At 36.5% G+C, this 21,330-nt stretch overlaps 1 protein-coding gene across 8 annotated transcripts in view; it reads right to left on the bottom strand.

Moving 5' to 3' along the window:
- Window positions 1–21,330, bottom strand: part of pnut (septin 7-like protein pnut) — a 201,757-nt gene that overhangs the window by 122,381 nt on the left and 58,046 nt on the right. For 7 of the 8 annotated variants that reach the window (XM_089095255.1, XM_089095253.1, XM_089095251.1 and 4 more), the window contains one exon: window positions 6,043–6,236. In XM_089095255.1, the coding sequence (XP_088951381.1) occupies window positions 6,043–6,236 (194 nt within the window). Of the gene's footprint in view, window positions 1–6,042; window positions 6,237–17,222; window positions 17,412–21,330 lie in introns of those variants that run through there. The other variant, XM_089095256.1, reaches the window with a different exon arrangement.

Below are 21,330 nucleotides of genomic sequence, written 5' to 3' on the forward strand. Positions count from 1 at the left end.
TATAGACATTGTAATATGAATAATGAAGCAATTGACCATTGCCTATTTGAATGTAATATACTGACGTCTGCACAACATACCCTGCTTTGTAAACTGTTAAAATGCCTCAATCACCACAAAATCTTACTATCAGCCAAGAGCCTAGCCAACTATACCTGCACACAGAGCACAGAAATCAATATCTATCATCTTATATTTGAGCTCCTTGAGTCAAAAGATCTACTGAAAGATATCTGAGAATATCTAATAAATAAAAAGACGACCAAGCCAGTAGCTCTGTAGCCCACAGAGTGAAGCAAAAAGAAAAGGGCTAAATAGTACCAACTGAATAGCCCGCCTGCTGTGAATTAGAAGAAGAAGAAGAACTATCCCGATAACTCAAGACAGGTTCCAAAATTAAGATAAAATAAGATCGTCAATATTTGCTAACTACTTCAGGGTTTATCAGACTGCGTGATAAATTGTTTTACGTCAACTCCTATTCGAAAACGGGTATGTACTGGGGGGGGGGGGAGTGACTCAAGTTTCTTTCTCAACCTAAATTATCACAATTTGTCCATAATATCCATGTAATTCACTTGTTATCAACTGAATTGACAAATTTAATATCCCTAAGATCCCCTAAGATCCGTTTGAGAAAATTCTTTGTATCTTACCTAGTGTACCTCGTGTCTCTAAAGCTATCACGAGGTATTTTACCTCGTGATCTAAAGCTAAAATTTAGGAAGAGTAACTACTTTAGGGGGTAGTTTTGACTTAGATGGGTTCCAGGATGAAACTTTGAGAGGAATTCCCCAAGAAAAGTTAGACATGAACCGCAGATTCTTGAACTTGACGACGTAGAACATGGATAAAATAGTTTTGGAAAAACAGTCCGCGAAGCAACAGAAGATGTCTTATGGATGAAAGTTAGAAACGCAGCTAAGAAAGTTAGCGAAAACACAATAAGCTTGGTGTAAGAAAGACGGGCTTTTTACAATGAGTTTCTGGGCGATAGATCTTAAGAGAATAAAAGGAACAAAAGGAATAAAAGACATAAAGGAACAAAAAGAAAGAGAATAAAAATATCTTAAGAGAATAAAAGGAATTAAAGAAAATAAAAGGGAAGTATAGAAGACGTTAAGGCGTGAATTAAGAAAATACGAAAGGGTCTTGGATAAAAGTCAAGTAGCTAATTAATCTAGATAATCTAGTATCTAGATAGGGGTGGCCAACCAGCGGCCTGCGGGCCACATACGGCCCACCGTAAACACTTTTGAAGCCTGCGAAATTCAACACACTTTTTTTATTCTGCGCCCTCATGATGCGCACATTTGAGATTCGATATCAAAGATTCGATATTTCACTCTTAACAATGTTGTTTATCCTAGTAGTATATTACTACAATCGTAATTATGGCGTTATAAACGGAGCTTAAATGGATTGTAAATATACACTCCATAGTCGTGATATGCGTAGACAAAATGTGTCAAATCTGTAAAATGTTCAATTAATAAAAATTCAGTAAAATTTTCAATTAATACAAATTCATTATTTTTCAATTTGTCACTCTAAAAAATATCTATAATGGGTCTAAATCTAATATGGGTGTATATAATTTTATATGCGGCCCGCAGAGTTAGGATTCATTTCCAAAGTGGCCCGCAAGATCATTTGGGTTGGCCACCTCTGAATCTAGATAATAGAATGATATTTCAATAACATATTAAGAAATTGAGAGGAAATACTCGGTCTGGACTTGTCAAAGTTTAAGATAGGAGCAGGGAGAAAATTCATGATAAAAAGAGAGATGGGCATAACATTTAAAGAGAGAACATGTTAAAGATAGATGGGCAGAACATTTTAAGAATATGTTAAACCGCGATAAAGTGGTAGGAAATGATACAGAAAAGAACGAAAAAATTGTCGGCAATTTAGAAGTGAAGGAAGATCTTTTTTTCCGAGGCGTACTGGGGATTATAAATTTCGGAAAAAATGAAGTACCTTGTTATTTCAGGAAAACTTTAAAAGAAATCCCTAAGTAAGAAAACATGATCAAAGTGAGTGATATAATTACAAAGGTATTAGCTTGAAGAAGCAAATTACTGTAGGAAGCAAATTACTTAGCATGATGATGATAATTCGTTTCGTTAACTTTTTTTTTATCTAGGATACTCAAATCATGTACATAATCTAACTTTGGGAGAGTTTGTACCCATTTGATACCATGTTTTCCCATACATGTTTTAACTATGCCGCGTTTCTTTTGTTATTATTGCGTATGTGTTTGTTTTGATTTTTTTTTGTTCTATTTGTCATTTTTCCAATTGTATTATCATTGTGCCCGTCTTACTCGTATTTTATGAATCCCATTCTTTTTATATGTCATTTTTTTACATTCAACTTTCAACTTTCGAATTTTTTGGACTTTCTATAAACTTTCTCTTTCTTAAACATATAAGTTTCAAAAAAAAATTTACATAAAAAAATTCCCGGACATTTTTGGTCCAATGGGTCCAGACGGGGTTTTGCTTGATACGCACTGGTTATGCCAGCCCAATAATAAAGAATGAGGGTTAAAAAAAAACTAATCATAACCAAACAAGATATATATAATAATATATACAGTCTTGATGGAGGCAATGGACCTTTGTTGCCGAAGTCTAAGCATTGACTCAGTTAGGTGAGAGGGGTTACAAAAAACTTAGAAAACGCATCAAAATGTGTTTATATTCATTTTTGTTAAGTTTTTACGAGTCAAACAAAAATTTTGGGGGTTGCTCATATCAACCTCCGCCCCCCCCCCCTATACGACCTCGTATAGTGGTATGAAGAAAAAAGTTGTAAAAAAAACTAATTTGGAGAGAGGAACCGTTGCAATTAAAAATTGAGAAGAGTATGAACCATCAGACCCCTTTGGCCCTCAGTCTTATAGATCACGAACCGGCATTTGATTTATCTGACAGAAAACTTTAGTGAAGGTCCTATCCTTGTACGGCATACCAGATAAGTACTTGTAAGTTTTTAGTGCTATGAACAGGGGAACAATTGCTACAACTAAGGTAGGAAGAGAAGTAGACCACGGCGCCACGCCGGCACATCGACCGAACGCCGCCAACGAGAGGTCCGGTTGATCGCCACCGAAGTTTTGCAACGTCGCCGCCGGCTTGCCACCGCCGGCAGAGGCAGCGGTGTTCGGCTGACTTTTAATTAATCTTGCGGGAATTTTTTACTGCGTCAACTGCCAAGTCGGGGCTTTTCTTTTCTCGTGTAGTTAAGTATTTCGATTTTCCTGATTAGGAATCAAACAGGGCTTGTACTATCCCCAAATTTTCGGGGTTTTCCCTGAAAATCTATGCGTCACCCCGAAAAAAAAATTTGGTTCCCCGAATCCCCGAAAATCATCCAATCACGGTGCCACTCCTAGTGATATATTACTAGCGACTATCCTTGCCAAATATTACTTTGTATACTATAATTCTTCACTGCTCTGTTGTTCGTTAATTTTCGTCTCTTCCCAAATTTGAAAAATGTTAACATAGAATGGGTTTTTGGTACAAGACCCCCCCCCCCCGTAAAATCTTCTGGCTCCTTTAAAGATCAAACTTGTATGTAATTGTCAAAAATTACATTTATCACGGTATTATCTTGTGTTGACTGCAAAAAATACTAGATGTTGCTACTTCCTTCAAATAAGCCCTTAAACAGCTCTCTATGAGGTTGCAGTGCCCGGCTAGAGGTGAAGAATAATAAGAAGAAAAAAATAAGGACATATCAGTGCTACCCATGCAAAAAATACCTTTCCTGGCTGCTCAAGGTAGGGGGCTACAAGCTTCCGGCATAAGGTTTCCGGCAATGGTGATCCCAATGGTGTACTTTTCTTTTCGATCCACCGTCTTTTTTCAGGGGGTTTCAGCAAGGCTGTATGCCTTAATTAATAAATACAAGTCAACTAAATTTACCTCATTTCACTTTTCTTTTGTCTCCTTGGAAAAGGAACAGGATCTGTCATACTATGTTAACTAAAAGACTCCAATTCCAAAATCGTTCTATCGCTATCCAGAATTCTGTTAGAAAAGCATTTCCCGTATTTGCGGAAAAATGCAAATTTTACATACGAAATATAACACACCTAATGCCAAGTTGTGGGACAACTAAACCGCAAGCTATCTCTATATTCTAAGCAACTCTTAGATAAGTCACTGAGTTTACTTTTGGATAATTACATCGGAGCGGAAATACATTCTTGACACATGACTAGTTCTGATCTTCATTTACTTGCTCCCCTTATTCGATCAGCGGGGTCACCCAGGGACTTCATTTAAGGAGGTGAAGTTAGCCACACCTTGCTAAGGCCAAAAGTCCATGAATATATTTTTAAATGTGACAAATTTCTTGTGAAGGAGATGTAAAATGAGGTAATTCGAGTCTTGGTTTCATAGAAACCTCGGCTTTAGCCCCCTTGTGAAAATTTTATATACAGAATGTCAAGGGTCATTTCTTTATTATTACTTAAGGGGAAAATTTAGCATTGTACCTTTAGACTGTTTATTAGACCAGCATTGTATTAGACCTAATTAGTGACAGATCGTATCTCAAACAGTAGGCTGTACGAAAAGTATGGTTCATTCCCAATTTCTAGGGCAATGATGAGAAAGGTTGAAATGGCTAGGGCACGTTCTGCGGATGAAGGATGACAGATTGTCCTTGTTGGCCAGTCGTCTAAGGCTAAGCGAACAACATGTCGTCCTCGGTTGGGGTGGGAGGATATCGTAAGGAAAAATTTAAGGGAAATGGGAACTTCCTGGGAGGATGTAAAGATGGAGGCTTCTTATAAATTGGGATGGAGGGGGAGCATGTGCAGATGTGTTGGCTTCTGGCAGCATGGCGCTGCAGTGAGTATTTAGTAGTAGTAGTATAGTATCGTTTCTTAATCCCAGCCTAAGGAAGTTCGGGACAAGTGTATTATTCTCCAGAATTCTGGGTGGCCTGTATCTCAGGTTCATTTATTTTTTCAATCATAGCATACAAAATTTACATATATCTGGCAGAGAGACAAGCTCGTTTTGTATATATATATAAAAAAATAAAGAGATAAATGGACAGTCAATCAAAATGAAAGACTAAAAAAATAATGAGTGATGAAAAAAATAAACATAAATTTAATTGCTCGCCACAGCACACACCCCACCCAACGATGCATAAAAACATGAAGAGGGAAATCAAGACCCGAGAGAAACGTCCAATAAAAAAGAAAATAATAGATAGTTAATAACTATCCGAAAGGATATGATTTTATTCTTCAAAATTCCAAACGCTACATCAAAATCGAAAGCAGACTCATATCGGTTCCATGCTGCAACCATACTATTTCGTAGAATGGACCTACCTGAAACTATCAATTGCTGGCGTAGTATACGTATATTGCGAGTTAAATGTAAAAATGACACAGCAACTGGGAACAAATCAGAAGAAAAATCTATCTGTAATCGTTTCTTCTTTAATAATTTCATAATAATTCCTGAAAATTGGTTGATAATTCACACACCTTCGCAAGCACCTTCAAATACCACCCCCTCGATTTAAGGGTTTAATAACCCCCTTTCCCGAAAAAAACAAACAAAAAACAAAATGGTATCGTTTATGAATTCAAGTTTTAAATCTAGAATTACAGAGATTTAAGATCTAGGATAAAAAAGATTTCGAATCTTGAATAGAAAGAATTTTTTAAATATAATATTCTTATTAGATCTCTTTATTTTAATTTTCTATTTAAGGGTCTAGACTCTAGAGGCAAAGAATCTTTATCCATTTTATTAAAAACCACCCTCTGATCTACATCAGTGAAAATGGGGCTAAATAATGTCATCCAGTGCCAGTAATGTCATCATTCATACATTCATACCGGTTAGTATTATTTTTTTAATGCTCCTTTTTGTTGTGACTTTTTATTGCAGGTATGCAATTAAATAAATAGTAAATAAATTAAATAAATAATAAAAATTAAATAAATGAGTCTGATAATAATATACATAATAATAATGATAGAGCAGTTCCAATTACCTTGTAGCCAGATTCGACAACGATCCATTTGCAAACAGTCCCACAGAAGGAGTCGCAGTTGCAGACCGATTTTGTAAATTAGTCGCTAAAGATGTGATTGCACCGGTTGGAGTGGGAGCAGTCGCAATAGGCTGCCCACTATTTGATGGCGAGGGTGTCTCAGCTTTGAAGAAAAGCTCACGCTTACTCTGGAGCTGAAGAAAAGAACTCATAAGAAAATCGATACATTAACTTAATATAATTCATGAACGTCGTTGATTAATTACCATCATTCAATTTGTTCAGCAAGCCATGAGACAGAGCAGCAGCGTTGCCAACGCTTTGAAATAATTGTACCAGTTTTCCGACTAAAATTGTACCATAAAATATTAATCTGTACCATTCGAAAATTTGCAAATATATCGCAATGTACCAGGACCTCTAAAATGTACCAAAATGTACAATTGTACCACGTTGGCAACGCTGCACAGCAGTGGATGAAGCCAAGCCTGGAGACTTAGAACTACGATTTAAACCTGTCTGGCATAAGACACTCAAGGAGTGGCAACATTCGATGTAAATATAGCCAAAAAATTGACGCGGCTTTGCACTTTTTCTTAAAATGAGAGAAATGACAGACAATACATATTGTGTATCAATATGAATTAGGCCCAGTATGTCACAGTCAATGCAATAGTCAAAGAGCTATGTGTTACCCGTATAATTTTTTTTCCCAGCCTCATCATATAGGCTACAACGGATGGTTGCAAAAACATTAAGTAGAACTGATTCGATCACAAATTAAATATTAAATACTGACAATTTTCAGGACCAAAACTGACAGCAGACAATCTGCGAACTACTAATGTATGGCCCCATGTGCCACAAAAAAAATTTATATACCCTTATTTTCGTTACTGTTTTTTTTTTCTTATTAATCCATTTTTTCAACTAAACAGAAAAATCAAATGGCTTCACACAAGGCCGTATCCAGGGGGGGGGGTAACTGGGTTTCAGGCCCCTCTCAATTTTTTCCCTATTCGTAAAAACGTAATAAAAATGCATATAAACAAATTGGTGATGCGTTTTTTGTGACAAAAATACACCCACTTGAATAAGTACTCCCCCGAAAAAATCCTGGATACGACCCTGGCTACACTGAAAAAATAATTTAAGCGATATCCTTAATTTCCAGTAGAGCGCAAACCACGCTCAAACCTTTGAAGGGGCTTGAGGGGAGGGCAACACCAGCCAATGGCAATTTATGTTCATTTAAAGATTAAATTCAATCCTCATTTATATTTCTGCTCCTTTTAGGTTCTACCCCTTGAGTAGTTCCGTGAGTAGTTTCAATTCGTATTTGGTTCGATATTTTATAAAAGCTAATTTTTGTTGGTTTTAAGATATAAATTCAGTATTGGCTTTCTACAGAAGGATTATTTTCTTTTAATTTCAAGAATTGAATAAAAGGAGGAAATAACGCGAATATTCCGTATGTATCAAACAAGGTGTCTTCCCTGTGGATTAAAACTAACAAGCGGAAAGAGGAACAACAAAAAACCAAAACAATAGAACAAAAACAAGAAGAAAAGCTAAAAAACATAAAATTTAAAATATCTAAAATAAAGCAAACCAAACATAACATAGGGAAAAAAACAGATAATAACAAAATTTACAATTTGAGGTACACCTGTCACATCCAGAAAGTAACTTTTGGGTACTCTCTTTTCTTTTTTCATTTCCCCATTTCTTTGCTCCATTCTTTTGTCTTTTTGTTCCTTTTGTTCTTTTTTTTAAATATTTTATATTTCTGTTTAGACTAGATAGTCATTACGGGAATCACTGTAGAACAAAAATATGCAAACAATCTCGAATCCACGAAGTTATGCTTGACAGGGGATTCCAACATACGTTGGTGATTCTTTTTTTAAAATCTTTTATATTTCTGTTTAAACTGGAAGAGTTACTATGGAAAAAGAACCTACAAAGAGACAGTGCAAACAATCTCGGATTGGCGACGTTGTGCTTAACTGGTGATTCTGACATAGGTTGGTGATTTTTTTTTTTTTTTTTTTTAAATCTTTTATATTTCTGTTTAAACTAGAAGAGTTACTACGGGAAAAAGAACCTACACTGAGACACTGAACACAATCTCGGATCGACGACGTTATGCTTAACTGGTGATTCTGACATACGTTGGTAATTTATTTGTTTAAATCTTTTATAGTTCTCTTTAAACTAGAAGAGTTATTATAGAAGAAAGAACCTACAATGAGCTCGGATCGACAATGTTATGCTAAACTGGTGATTCTGACATAGGTTGGTAATTTATCTGTTTACATCTTTTATAGTTCTCTTTAAACTAGAAGAGTTATTACAGAAAAAAGAACCTACAATGAGACACTGAACACAATCTCGGATCGACAATGTTATGCTTAGCTGGTGATTCTGACATAGGTTAGTGATTTATTTTTTTTTAATCTTTTATATTTCTGTTTAAACCAGAAGAGTTACTATGGAAAAAAGAACCTACAAAGAGACAGTGCAAACAATCTCGGATTGGCGACGTTGTGCTTAACTGGTGATTCTGACATAGGTTGGTGATTTTTTTTATTTTTAATCTATTATATTTCTGTTTAAACTAGAAGAGTTACTGCGGGAAAAAAAACCTACACTGAGACACTGAACACAATCTCGGATCGACGACGTTATGCTTAACTGGTGATTCTGACATACGTTGGTAATTTATTGGTTTAAATATTTTATAGTTCTCTTTAAACTAGAAGAGTTATTATAGAAAAAAGAACCTACAATGAGACACTGAACACAATCTCGGATCGACAATGTTATGCTTAGCTGGTGATTCTGCATAGGTTAGTGATTTATTTTTTTTAATCTTTTATATTTCTGTTTAAACTAGAAGAATTACTACAGAAAAAAGAACCTACACTGAGACACTGAACACAATCTTGGATCGATGACGCTATGCTTAACTGGTGATTCTGACATAGGTTGGTGATTTATTTTTTTTAATCTTTTATAGTTCTCTTTAAACTAGAAGAGTTACTACAGAAAAAAAGAACCTACACTGAGACACTGAACACAATCTCGGATCGACGACGTTATGCTTAACTGGTGATTCTGACATAGATTGGTGATCTACTTTTTAAATCTTTTATAGTTTTCTTTAAACTAGAAGAATTATTACAGAAAAAGAACCTACATTGAGACACTGAACACAGTCTCGGATCAACGACGTTATGCTTGACTCATGATTCTGAGATAGGTTGGTGATTTATTTTTTAAATCTTCTATAGTTCTCTTTAAACTAGAAGAGTTATTACAGAAAAAAGAACCTACACTGAGACACTGCAAACAATCTCGGATCCAAGACGTTATGTTTAATAATTGGTGATTCCAACATCAAAAATAAATATGTTATATTATCCAAATTTAACTGTTCACATTAATAAATAAACCATACTGAAATCACAGATATTATATAAATCACAGGATTTCTGCACCTTAAGATACAAAAGGAACATGTACTCGGGTATTCAAATCAAAACTGAATTATGAGATGGTATCTTAGCTCAAAAATCAGCTTTCGAACAGAGGTTCCATATACTCTATACCCGCAAATCATCATATGATTAACTTTTGAGGGTTCAATAACTATGCTAACAGCAAGCCTAAAAGTCAATGTCAGGATATACATACCCACGTGGCCTAGATTAGAACTCCCTATGTATCTAATTGGCTGACAGGCAAGTCACAGACGTAGCCAAAAGCGTCAATTGGGGGGGGGGCTCTCCTTGATTTTGAAAAATGCCCTTAATAGTACCTTCATTAAAAAATTGGCCCTCTACAGCATATTCGTGAACAGGGGCCCTTCGAGTTAGCCCTAACGACATGGTTATGCCCCTGCCCCTTCCAAACATACTTCGGGCACGAATATATTCCCCCTCTTCCTTCATTAATCTTATTCCAACTCTCCTGTTCATAAAGAGCTGTTCAGTAGTCAAATTAACAGACAAAAATAGGACAAACGCTAAGATTGGGGAAGGTCTGAGCCCGCCCTAAATATCTTGGATTTCCGATCATTAGAGTACTTCGCTATTGTTTCCATTTAATTCAGCTTCAGCTGTTTTGGGGTTCACCATTAAATTTCAAAAAAAAATAAAAAATCAAAGGGTGTGCCTTACTCCATGTGAAAAAACGTTCTTATCCTGCGTCAAAACACATGGTTGTTTCTGAACTTTGTACATTCACACTAATAATCTCTAGCACATAGACTTATACCCCAAGAGACCCTAGATTGTTGGCACAATGCACCTTATTTCACAGAATAACCATACAGACAATTCCGTAAATTCTGCCCATGAGAATAATCTTTAGTATCTCTGGGTTCCCGCGTATACGATTATTCGCAAGCAAACGCGATTACTCAGCCAGATATGCAATAATCTTAGGTGTTTGCGGATTTTGGGTAAAATGTATCCGATTATCCAAAATATCGCAGATGTTCATGGTTCTCAACTTATCCTATTATTTAGACCAACAAATCGTATCAAATCAACAGGCCGGACAAAATCAAAATAGATTTTGAAAAATTGGTTTTGACACTTAGAAATTATGAGATGCTATTCTCTAAAGCTGATAAAGACCATAAGAAATAGACGGCTTTAGGGGGGGAGGGGCACTTGCCCCGGGCACAGCAATTTTAGGGGCGCAAAATTTCAAATAAATAGTCTGACATTTATAATCATTTTGTGCTTTTTGAAATTTTATTTTTATTAAAATAAAGTAGAGGGTGCAGATGGCAGTTAGTGCATGCAAATTGAATTCGAAATTGTCATTTTTCACTTATAAAATAAGAAAAGAAATATTTAAATAGATAACAATTTTGTTATTAAAAGAAAGTTTTGTTAAAATTTAGCCTGAAAATTTTTGGGAGACAGGGGCGAGCTAATCAAGATTTTGCCCCAGGCGCAAGGGAGGCCAGAACCGCAACTGCCATAAGAATTGCTGTGGCGTAATTTCGTCAAAATCCTAAAAGGAGCAAAATATAGTACCATATTTAGCCCATACCATTTAGCCCAAATATAGTACCATTTAGCCCAAATATAGTACCATAGAGCGATATAGTACCATAAAGGCAACTATATAGCCTACTAAAGAAAACTGACCCGTTTCGGTGGATGCTTGAATTATGTGGGCTTATCTTAATTTGGACAAAACTTTGGAAGAAACCAGTTTTCAGCTGGGGAGGGGGGGCCGGCTTGGGCAGGGGGAGGGCAGTTTCACCCCTGCCACATAGCAAATTACGCCCTTGAAGAAAAGGCTGCTTGTAATCAAAGCATGGGACAAAATCTCAAAAGAAGTAGGAGTTGAAGGTAAGATTAGTAGGCCAATTCAGATAGCTAGGCCTAATTTGAAAATATAGGCCAATTTGTTTCATTTTGAGCAGAATAGCCTGTACCAGTACAGTTTCGATATTTTACCTCTTCGGTAAAATGCTACAAGTCTTCTCCGTCGTACAAACACCATATTGCTCTTTAAAATTTTTGCCCCTCAAAGTCACGTATAAATAATTGTCTAGTGTGGCCCCCTTCAATTATTATCGGGTTAACATGCGAATTCCGTGTCCGATTTTTTAACGCGATATTTCGGAAAAAACACACATGTGGGAACCAGGGGCGGATCCAGGATTTTTTTTAGAGGGGGGGGGGCAAAATAGGTTCATCCGAATTTTTTTTTTTGGGGGGGGGAGGGGGCGCAAAATAGGTTGATCCGATAAACTTGCGTTAGGAGCAATTTTAATTAACGCAAACTTGAGTTAAGTAAATAAAGTAAACTGCTTCAGACAATGATAGGGGGGCACCCACCTCCCCCCCCCTCTGGATCCGCCACTGGTGGGAACCCTGAAAAATATTCCCTAAAATTTTCCCTAATAAATACCTTTTTCAGAATTTATATTAAAAAATTGAAAAACGACAAAATGATCCCTTAGAAGTTGCAAAACACCCCCCCCCCCTCTATATTTTTTAAATTGACGCCAATGTCTGTTATATTCAGATTCATCAACAAATTGAAAAACAATGATAGCAAAACATTGAAAATTGCCCCCTAGGGATCGAAAAATACATTCTGCCCCCCCCCCCCCTATATGTTTTTGAATTGACGCCAGTGTCTGTTATATTCATATTCATCAGCAAATAGGAATCCTTTATGAAGAAGTAAATCAAAAATAGTCGTTAAGAAGAATTAGATATAATTTTATGTACCCCCTGTAGGAGAGATTTCAATACATGCTACCATATTAAGCAGTAACGTATCAGGAGCTGTGGTTATTCACAAATATCGTTAAATATATTTTAGGACAAAGTCTTAATCCATCATACTACCTGTCAAACCATAATCAGCCTGAACAAATTCGGTGTTCTATATTCAGCCACAATAAGCGATTAACAAACACAGGCTAACAATCCATAATTAATAGTTCGGGTTAGAAAAGCATAACAATTGTTTTTTTTTGTTTTTTTTTTTAATCCCACACCCATGAGTTTCAATTTTAATAAAAGATTTTGCTCAACTCACAAGGTAAATAAAAATTGAGAAAAAAGGTACAATCTAAATCCAAGAATAATTCAAGTACACAGCAAATACCCAACCATAATCTGCTGTATTGGGGTTGATTTTACAGAACAAATAAAACCCTAGGCAGTTTGATATGCAGCATGCAGCTTTGTTTTCGAGAGAAAAAAAAATACGAAAGAAAAAACCGGGACTATGTGGAAAATTGCGGTTTTTATTTCGGAGGCCACTGCCTCCTTGTGTTACTTTCTTTCATTTCTTTATAGCAGTCAAGCGGGCATGGGAGAACTCCGCCCACACAAGCCTTATTATTTTTAATTTTCCGTAATTTCTTATAATCTTACTGTATTATGTGTGTTAACGCTCGGGAGAATCTGCCCCCCCCTCTCACAAGAAAAGCACAAATTTCTTCGTATGGGCCTAGTTTATTACAAATTTGGTGCAAAATCTCATGGATATACCTGTGTCCAGGGGGATACCTTGCTTAACCCCCCCCCCCCAAAAAAAAAGGTCTGACTCGTAAAAAAAGTAAAAAAAAACACATTGAAACAAATTTTTTCTCACAGAAACCTATATAATCACTAATCTTTTTTACCCCCCCCCCCCGTACGAACAAAAATCCTGAACATGTCCCTGTCTATGGATACAGATATAGATTCAATTAGCTTTACTCGAATTTTTAATTCTAAGTTTAATTCAAGTTTTATCGTGTTTTCCTCTACAAAAATATTTGAAATTAACACTTTTTCACTTAGTTAGATTAAGCTAGACGAATTTGGTTTAGGCTAACATACTAATTAAAAAGAGAAAAAAAACATAATATTGGCTTAAAATCATGGTTAAAGCAGTGGGACTGTGTTTTAAAACCACATGTACCTGACAGATAGACTCAAGACAAAACTGAAGTCTTTTTTAACAAAAGTAGGACATTGCATAACTAGGACTTAGGGCGTCGGTAGCTACAATGTTGGCAGGGCTACTTTTTTTGCATAAACAGATACAGAACATTGCCGATGACATTGGGCAACTGGAAAACAAAGCGGAGTAATTGACCTGACATACTGAGTTCAGAGAGTGGGCTATCAATTTCATTTTAAGAACGTATATCTTATAGCCTTTTTTTTAAAACGATAAAAGGGGCAATGCTGATGAAAGAGGGCTATTAAAAAATGTAGTGGGCTCATTTATCTCCCCTACTGAGTTTAGAGAGTGGGCAATAAATATATTGTAACATTCTGTTATTTGAAGAGAAAAAGGACAATGCCGATGAAAGTGGCTACTAAAAAACGGATTAAAAATATCCCTTACAGCACTTTTTGAAGTACTATGGCAGATATACTAAATTAAATGATTTAGCGTGGACACAAAAAGAAGACGTTTATTAAAAGTTTTGCTAAAAGTATCCCAAATTGGATTCACAGCATCCTTTTTCCAATGTTTGGCAATCAAGATCTCTTCTTCTTAAGAAAAGCTACACTTTTAGGCGGTTCTTCGTTCAAACACCTTTGGCATTCCTCGTATTATACAACTCCCCTCTGGCGAAACTACCTTCTCCCCAAATTGAATACTTTGTCAGACCAGTGACATAGCCCTCCGCCACCTGCTGCTTATATTGAGGGGTCGCCCATATCAAATAACTTGCACAACAGGTGGCGATCACCACGCGTGGAGGTGAGTTACGCATTGCATGAGGAGACACGGAGGAACACCGCAAATGGCATGAAGTGCGCCCCAACAACACGGAATAAAGCTGCACAACCGTATGTAGACCACTTGCTGGAAAGTGTGCCATTAAAGCTCACAATCGACAATCAGAACTAGTTTTTTTAATAACTTCCATACAGGTACGCGATTCCGACAATATTTGTGACGCCCCCCCCCCTAAACAGACCTTTAAACTCATTTTATGGTTCCTGGAGAGCAGTCTTCATCAAAGTTCAAAGTAGCATAATACAAAATTCACAAGGACAGAATGCAATTGCTTCAGAGTCAGTATTAAATAAAAAATAAAAATATATATATATATATATATATAAGAATTCAACTGAAAGCAAGGAGCAACATTAAAACTTAAAATGAATAGAAATTATTCCATATACGAGGGAGGATGTCCTTTGATCAACCCTCACTCTTTAAGCTAAAGTCTCGAAGTTCTTCAAGATACTGCTCATTTAAATTCAACGGGCCTATGTTTGAGCAGTCTTAAAGAACTGTGACAAAAATGGAACTTTAGCACGAAGAGCGAGGGTTGAGGATGGGACAGTCCCCTTCATATACGGAATAATTTTTGTTCGTTTTAGCGTATAATGTTGTTTCTTACTTTTAGTTGAAAAAACCTTTCTTTTTTTTATTTAATTTCAGACTGGTTCAAATCCTGCCAGGGAATCACCTTTCCTACTCTCTCGCGGGCAAAATTTACCCTGGAAAAATTTCCACGGAGACTTTCTTCACCACAAACAAATAAAATCGTGTAAAATCTCCCCCCCCCCCCATCCGCAGAAAATATCCCTCAAAAAATTTCCGTATACTTTCCAATAACAAATGCTATATGTAAACAATGGGCAATTGCATAACTTACAGCCCTTTCCCCACGGACTATCGGGGCCATGCCATACCCAGAGACATAGTTATTAGACCTTTCAACTATGCTGATACAAATGGCTATCTCAAAAATTTGACTGAATATCTTAGGGGGAAAAGGGGCCTGGGAGAGGGGCTGGTTGCCCTCCATTCTATTTGGTCACTTAAATAGAATCCACTAAAACTTATGATTTCCGATCAAATGAGCCCTCTTCCAAACTTCTAGGATCCTTGGTTCGATACGGCACCCCTGGGGAAAAATAGACACACATCCGTGCTTTCTTCTGGCAAAAATCCTAAATTCCACATTTTTGCAGATGGAGCTTGAACAGTAGGGTTCTCTTATATGCTGAATCTGACGGTGAGATTTTCATTAAGCTCGCTTAACCTTTTGACAATTTTTCTCCATTTTTTCGAAAACTCCATTTTTTCGGGCAAATTTTATGTAGAAAAAAGTGTTCCTCCCTTATGCAGAGGTGTGCAACATGAAAATGTAGAAATATCTATGTAACCAGTGTAACTTTTACGGTGAAATTTCGGTTTTATTTACAAATAGAAACGAGGTGCTGTCTAAAGGAGGCCCTAGACGGTGAATCATTTTGGTATAAATTTTACTTAAGCCAACTAGCTCAATAACTATTTACTAACACGGAGTATACTGTGTGTTTAATTCAAGCGCTGATTTCGACTTATAGAATTCTTGGGAGACTCAATAATTTTTGCGAAAATCAGTGTGTTAGATTAGCTTTGGTAAAGATTGAAGGTCAATTAAAGCACACGTCAATCGATTGACAGAAAGTTTTGATCAAAATGATTGACCGTCTAGGGCCTCCTGAAGAAATTATTCATAAGGAGGTATTTACATTGTTTTAGCCGTCCATGTAATCAATACATCAGTTCCAGCCACATAATGGTTGAAAGCAGACATTTGTTTAGGGAAAGGGGGCTACTGGCCCTTTTCAATCTCCAATTATGGTTTGTACAATTTGTTAATTTTTGATGATCTTTATATAAAATAATACCCAAGGCATTAAAGAAAATGAGGATGTTTTTCTTAGAGGTTGACTAGGCTAGAAGACCAAGTGATTGGGGCGCTAGCACAAGCAGGCGCTTCGGGCACATTGGGGTGCTGGCACAAGTGCTTCGACAAGTTTAATTTTCTATACAAGTGTTAACGAGAAATTTGGTGAAGAATATCATTTCAAGTAAAATTTACTAAATATATTAGAATTTGGATTCAGGTGCGAGCTAATTGGCAAATACTTTTAGCCAATTGGAAGGTATTAATTTTCGAAATAGATTTCGGATTTACCCACTTTGTGGTATTCTGGGGGATGGATTGGGACATTTTCTTTTTAGGTACATTGACATGGCAAATCTAAGGGGATTTTTTTTTTCAATGGCAAAAATGATGAACTGATACTGGGTATCTTTAAATCAACGTCTCCTAGATATATAGTGGCAAGGGGCAATTTTAGGAACTTAGGTGTTATAGCGACCACACTAGAGAAGTTAATTTAGGTTAATCCTAATTAAATATACCAAAATATGATGAAAATATAATACTTCAGTGACCAAATTGTGGAAAATACAACAGAGAATTATAGAAAGCAGGCCGCCCAGAACGCATTATATTAAATATCTAACCTAACCACCTCTCTATATATATTAAATACTTAATTAAAATACGCCTGCATAGATACCGTTTATCTCTCAGACTAAGTTGATTATCTCCTAGTGGACACAGAAAACCGGTTTCATTACAGATCAACAACAAAGTGTAATCGCTATACCACGGAAGTACCTAATTTTATTTCAAAGGGTTTAAATGCTCGAAAATATGAGTTTCTTTTATTTATTTTAATCTACTTATTCATTATGCTTATTTGTATCAGTTTTGTATATGGCTTTACAAGCCTTGAAATACACATACGCTTGAACTAATGCCTATACCTGAAAACAGGGTTTTTTGAAACAGTTCTAAACTAATCAGGGTATTAGAATTACTTAATCAAACCTCTTACACTGTCAGATTTACCCTCCGGTTCTGGTCGATCATATGCCACAAGCTGAACCTTTTCATCAACTGCCCCATAAAACTTATGTAAATAAGTCGTATGACCACACTGGTTTCCCATATGATCACTTTTATATCGTCTGATATCAATCTAATACATTCCAGTGATTATTACATGTCACTCTTGTTTTGACAAATATAAATATGTAAAACATTACGATGTCAGCATACGAGATAGATTTCAACTATAGTGAAATTGACATTCAATGCGGAAACACCTGACTTAAAACATGTTTTCTTTTTCTCTCAATGAATATCAGAAATGTGACGGAAAGGAAAAATTTTTCTAAAGATAGAAAATACTTTTTTGCGGTAAAGTGATTCGGCAGACCTAAAATAATTGAAGGTTACGGCCCACTTAGGGGAGAGGGGGGTCGGGGTTCCGCTAAATGAAAATAAATTATTAACAAATTAAAAATAAATTAATTAATAAGTTAAAAACAATTTTGTTAATAAATAAAAATAGAGACAGGGGGGAGGGGGCTAATCAAGATTTTTCCACGGGCGTAGGAGATGCCAGAACCATTCCTGCTGAAAACACTCTGTGCTTGGAAAAACATGTTTATCCCAAGCCAGTCACATAGAGGTCCGCGGAGGAGCCAGCCAAACCTTACGCACGAAGGTCCATGAAGGAGGAAAGTTACTATTAAAGGGAGAACAAGGACGCTCCTCTTACTTCTTACCAACTTTCATGGAGAACTGACAACCCGATCTAGTATGTCCTTAGGACAAGAATTTATGGACCCCCTCGCCTCTGAAAATGTCCACAGACCATAATTTACAACTATGACACCAAGGTCCTATTCCAACGTTCCCTTCTGGTACAAGTTCTGACGAGACCCATTTAATTGATGTTTGAACGGGTCCGATCTCCAAAAAAATCATAATCACGTTTCATGCTTCAAGAATTCTTATTTGTGCATTTATTGTGGGTTTCATTAATTTTTTTGACAATGCCATTCAAAAGCAACTGAAAACAACCAATTGCAGAATAGTCCGTGTCCGTACATACACGGACACAGGGGAAGGGACCCCCTTCAACACAAAATCGTTTGCATTAATTCCTGGGGGGGCAAATTTTTCAAGACAGCCAAAAAAAAAAAACTCTTGACGTTCCAAAACCCTCCCTCCTCGACTCGTGAAGGTATCTACCAATAAAACGCAGTATCCGTGTGGATAACGAAATCTCATAAGGTGCAAAAAAAGAACGCTAACCATCCCGAAAAGATTTGTTTTCAGCAAGTGACATTTTTAAAAACATGTGCCATACAGTTTTTTATTCTTCCATTACGCTTTTGGCCGAGTCATTTAAAAGTCGTTTTTCATTCACGTAACGTGATAAATAGGCTTCATTAAACAAGAGAAGACATATCTTAGAAATATTAATATTCAAGGCTTCAAACATTATCATATACTTCCGGGGATCAATAGAGAAACACTGCCAGAAACACAAAAAAGAATGCACCATATGCGGCAACATAAAATTCTCTCATAGATAAAACATTCTTAGATAAACAGAATACGCACAACTAGTTAAATGTACAGTAAACAGATAATTTATTGCTGTAGGAAACCCACGTAGGGCGTGGCGACGTAAAGATAGAAGTACCAAGGACATTAAAGGAAAATTACTAACCCATCTTAAGTCTATTACTACTACTAACACTTCACTACAGCACCAAGCCCCCAGAGGCTTACAGAGCTACACACGCTCCTCTTCCATTCCAATCTATTCAAAGCCCCCTTCTTTACACCCTCCCAGAAAGTTCCCGTTTCCCTTAAATCTTTTCTTAGATCCTCTCACCCTAACCGGGGATGACCTGCTTTAGTTTGGCCCTAGACGGTTAGCCGACAAGGACAATTTGCCATCCTTCATACGCAGAACGTGCCCTAGCCATCTCAACCTTTCTCTCATTATAGCCCTAGAAAGCGGGATAGAACCACAATTTTTGTACAGCCTACTGTTTGAGATACAGTCAGTCAGTCAGTCGGGTATACAAAAAATCCTTAGACAATTTCTCTGGATAATATGTACCAAATCTTCCTCCTTTGTTCGGAGTAGGCCTACCCACGCTTCAGAACAACACTTGACCACTGTAATCACTGTAGCTTCCAATATTTTAATCTTGATTGGTAGACTTTTCTTTCTATTCTTCCAAACCATATTCATACCAGTAAACCCCTATTTAAAAATTTTTCTTTTCAATATTTCAAAATTATCAAGTTTTAAAGGTATTTGAACATTTTCGCTTTTAGTTGCCATACTGAACCGCGGAAATAAAAAGGCAAAATTAAAATTATCCGTCTGCAGGAATTCAAAAATAACAATCTGTTAATTCCCCAAGGCAACTGCACTTTCAAAGGAAAGCTTCGCCTTCTTAAGTTGTTTTTGTGTCATACGTTTTACGCTGATTTTTTTTTACGTACGTTTCTTCTTTTCCTCTAATTAGGCACCCTATACAATCAAAACACCACAACTGCATATGGACGTCTTTTTCATTAAAAATTGAACTCCAAAATTTTTCTAAATTATTTTAAATAAATATGGCTGAGCAAGCTTCCACTTAACAAATCAAATAATCAGATTTCATTTTCAACGTCTTTGGTACTTTAAGAATAAATTTATAAGACCATTACGGTCTCTCTAAGGCGCGATGGTCTCATCAAAAAATATACATTTACTAAATGTGACGAAGTAAGAATTTTGTTATCATAGTGTTTAGTTCAGATAATATACTTTGTAAACTCTGTTAACAGAAAATACGGTACTTTTTCATTATATGGGCCTCTCTAAAAAGTCAACTTTGGTTAATACCAAAGTATAATCACCTACCGTTTCGTAGGTGATTATACTTTGGTTAATATTAATTAAATAAAATAAAATAGGTTGATATATAATAGTTTAGAAACAAATGTGGGCTATATATTTGCACATTAGGGAGGGGGTAGGGGTAAAGCATAGCATATATTAAATACGTAACGTAACCTAACCTAGGTACCTTCCCCCCCCCTAAACCCCAAGAAACCACAGTTTTATATAGTATACGCAATGCAAACCACGCTATCATTGCCTAGTCTACAGCGGTTAACATGTCAAAAACCTTATCATTGTCTTCTCTACAGTGGTTAACCCAAGAGACCCATATAATGGGAAAGTATCGAAAATATACATTCAATGTGAAGTTTCAGGCCGTTGAAAGTTTAAAGCAGTTCAGGGAATAAAAAAGACCGTTGGCCCTTTTACGACCCCATTTTTAGGCAAACCAATATCTTTTCCCTTTATCTTTACGAATTGGAGTCCCCTTAACCCAAGGACCTTTAGATTCAATATTCAAGCCAAAAAAAAACAAAAAAACTGTGTGTATTCAATTTGTTTTTCTTTCCGTGGGCCTCAATTTGTTTCTCGTGGGCCTCCGTGGCCCACGAGCTTAAGGATACAAAATTCAAATAGATATTCCTCTTTGTGTGGTCTCTATCCCCTAAACCAAAATTATTTTTGTACATTACGGCCCCCTTAGCAGAGGGACTCGGGTTTTAACCGTCAAGCCCCTCAGAAAAAAAAATCGAGCCCTTTGCTGGCTCCATTTTTATGAAAACCAATGTTCTGTTTCTATTTTTCATTACTGCATTGGGGTTCCCTTAGCCCAAGGATATGAGTTTCGAGCCCATTAGAAAAGTTTTTGCCCATTATTTGGGGCGTTTTTTTTTTTACGTTAAGTTCCACTTAACCCAAAGACTTACTGTTTGCAAGAAACAAACTGATCGGGGACAAAAATCTTTTTCACTATTTCCGGACTATTATAAATAAAATGGCTATCCCAAAAACTTTAATCCGATATGATGGGGGGTTAAGGGGACCGGATAGTACAAAAGAGCCCAATAGGGAGACTAGTTACCCTCCAGTCATCTCAATATTTACAAAAGACACTAGAACTTTCAATCAAATGAACCTCCTCCCAAGTTTCTAAGCCAACCCTTTCCATACCAAGTGGCTGGGGGAAAAAAATAAAACATGGGAGGCACATGGCCCTTTACTGTAAACAACGATTAAGCGT

This window comes from Artemia sp. Qi Xiang Cuo, chromosome 10 (assembly GCF_049724085.1).
Source record: "Artemia sp. Qi Xiang Cuo chromosome 10, ASM4972408v1, whole genome shotgun sequence".
Classification (NCBI taxonomy): domain Eukaryota; kingdom Metazoa; phylum Arthropoda; class Branchiopoda; order Anostraca; family Artemiidae; genus Artemia; species Artemia sp. Qi Xiang Cuo.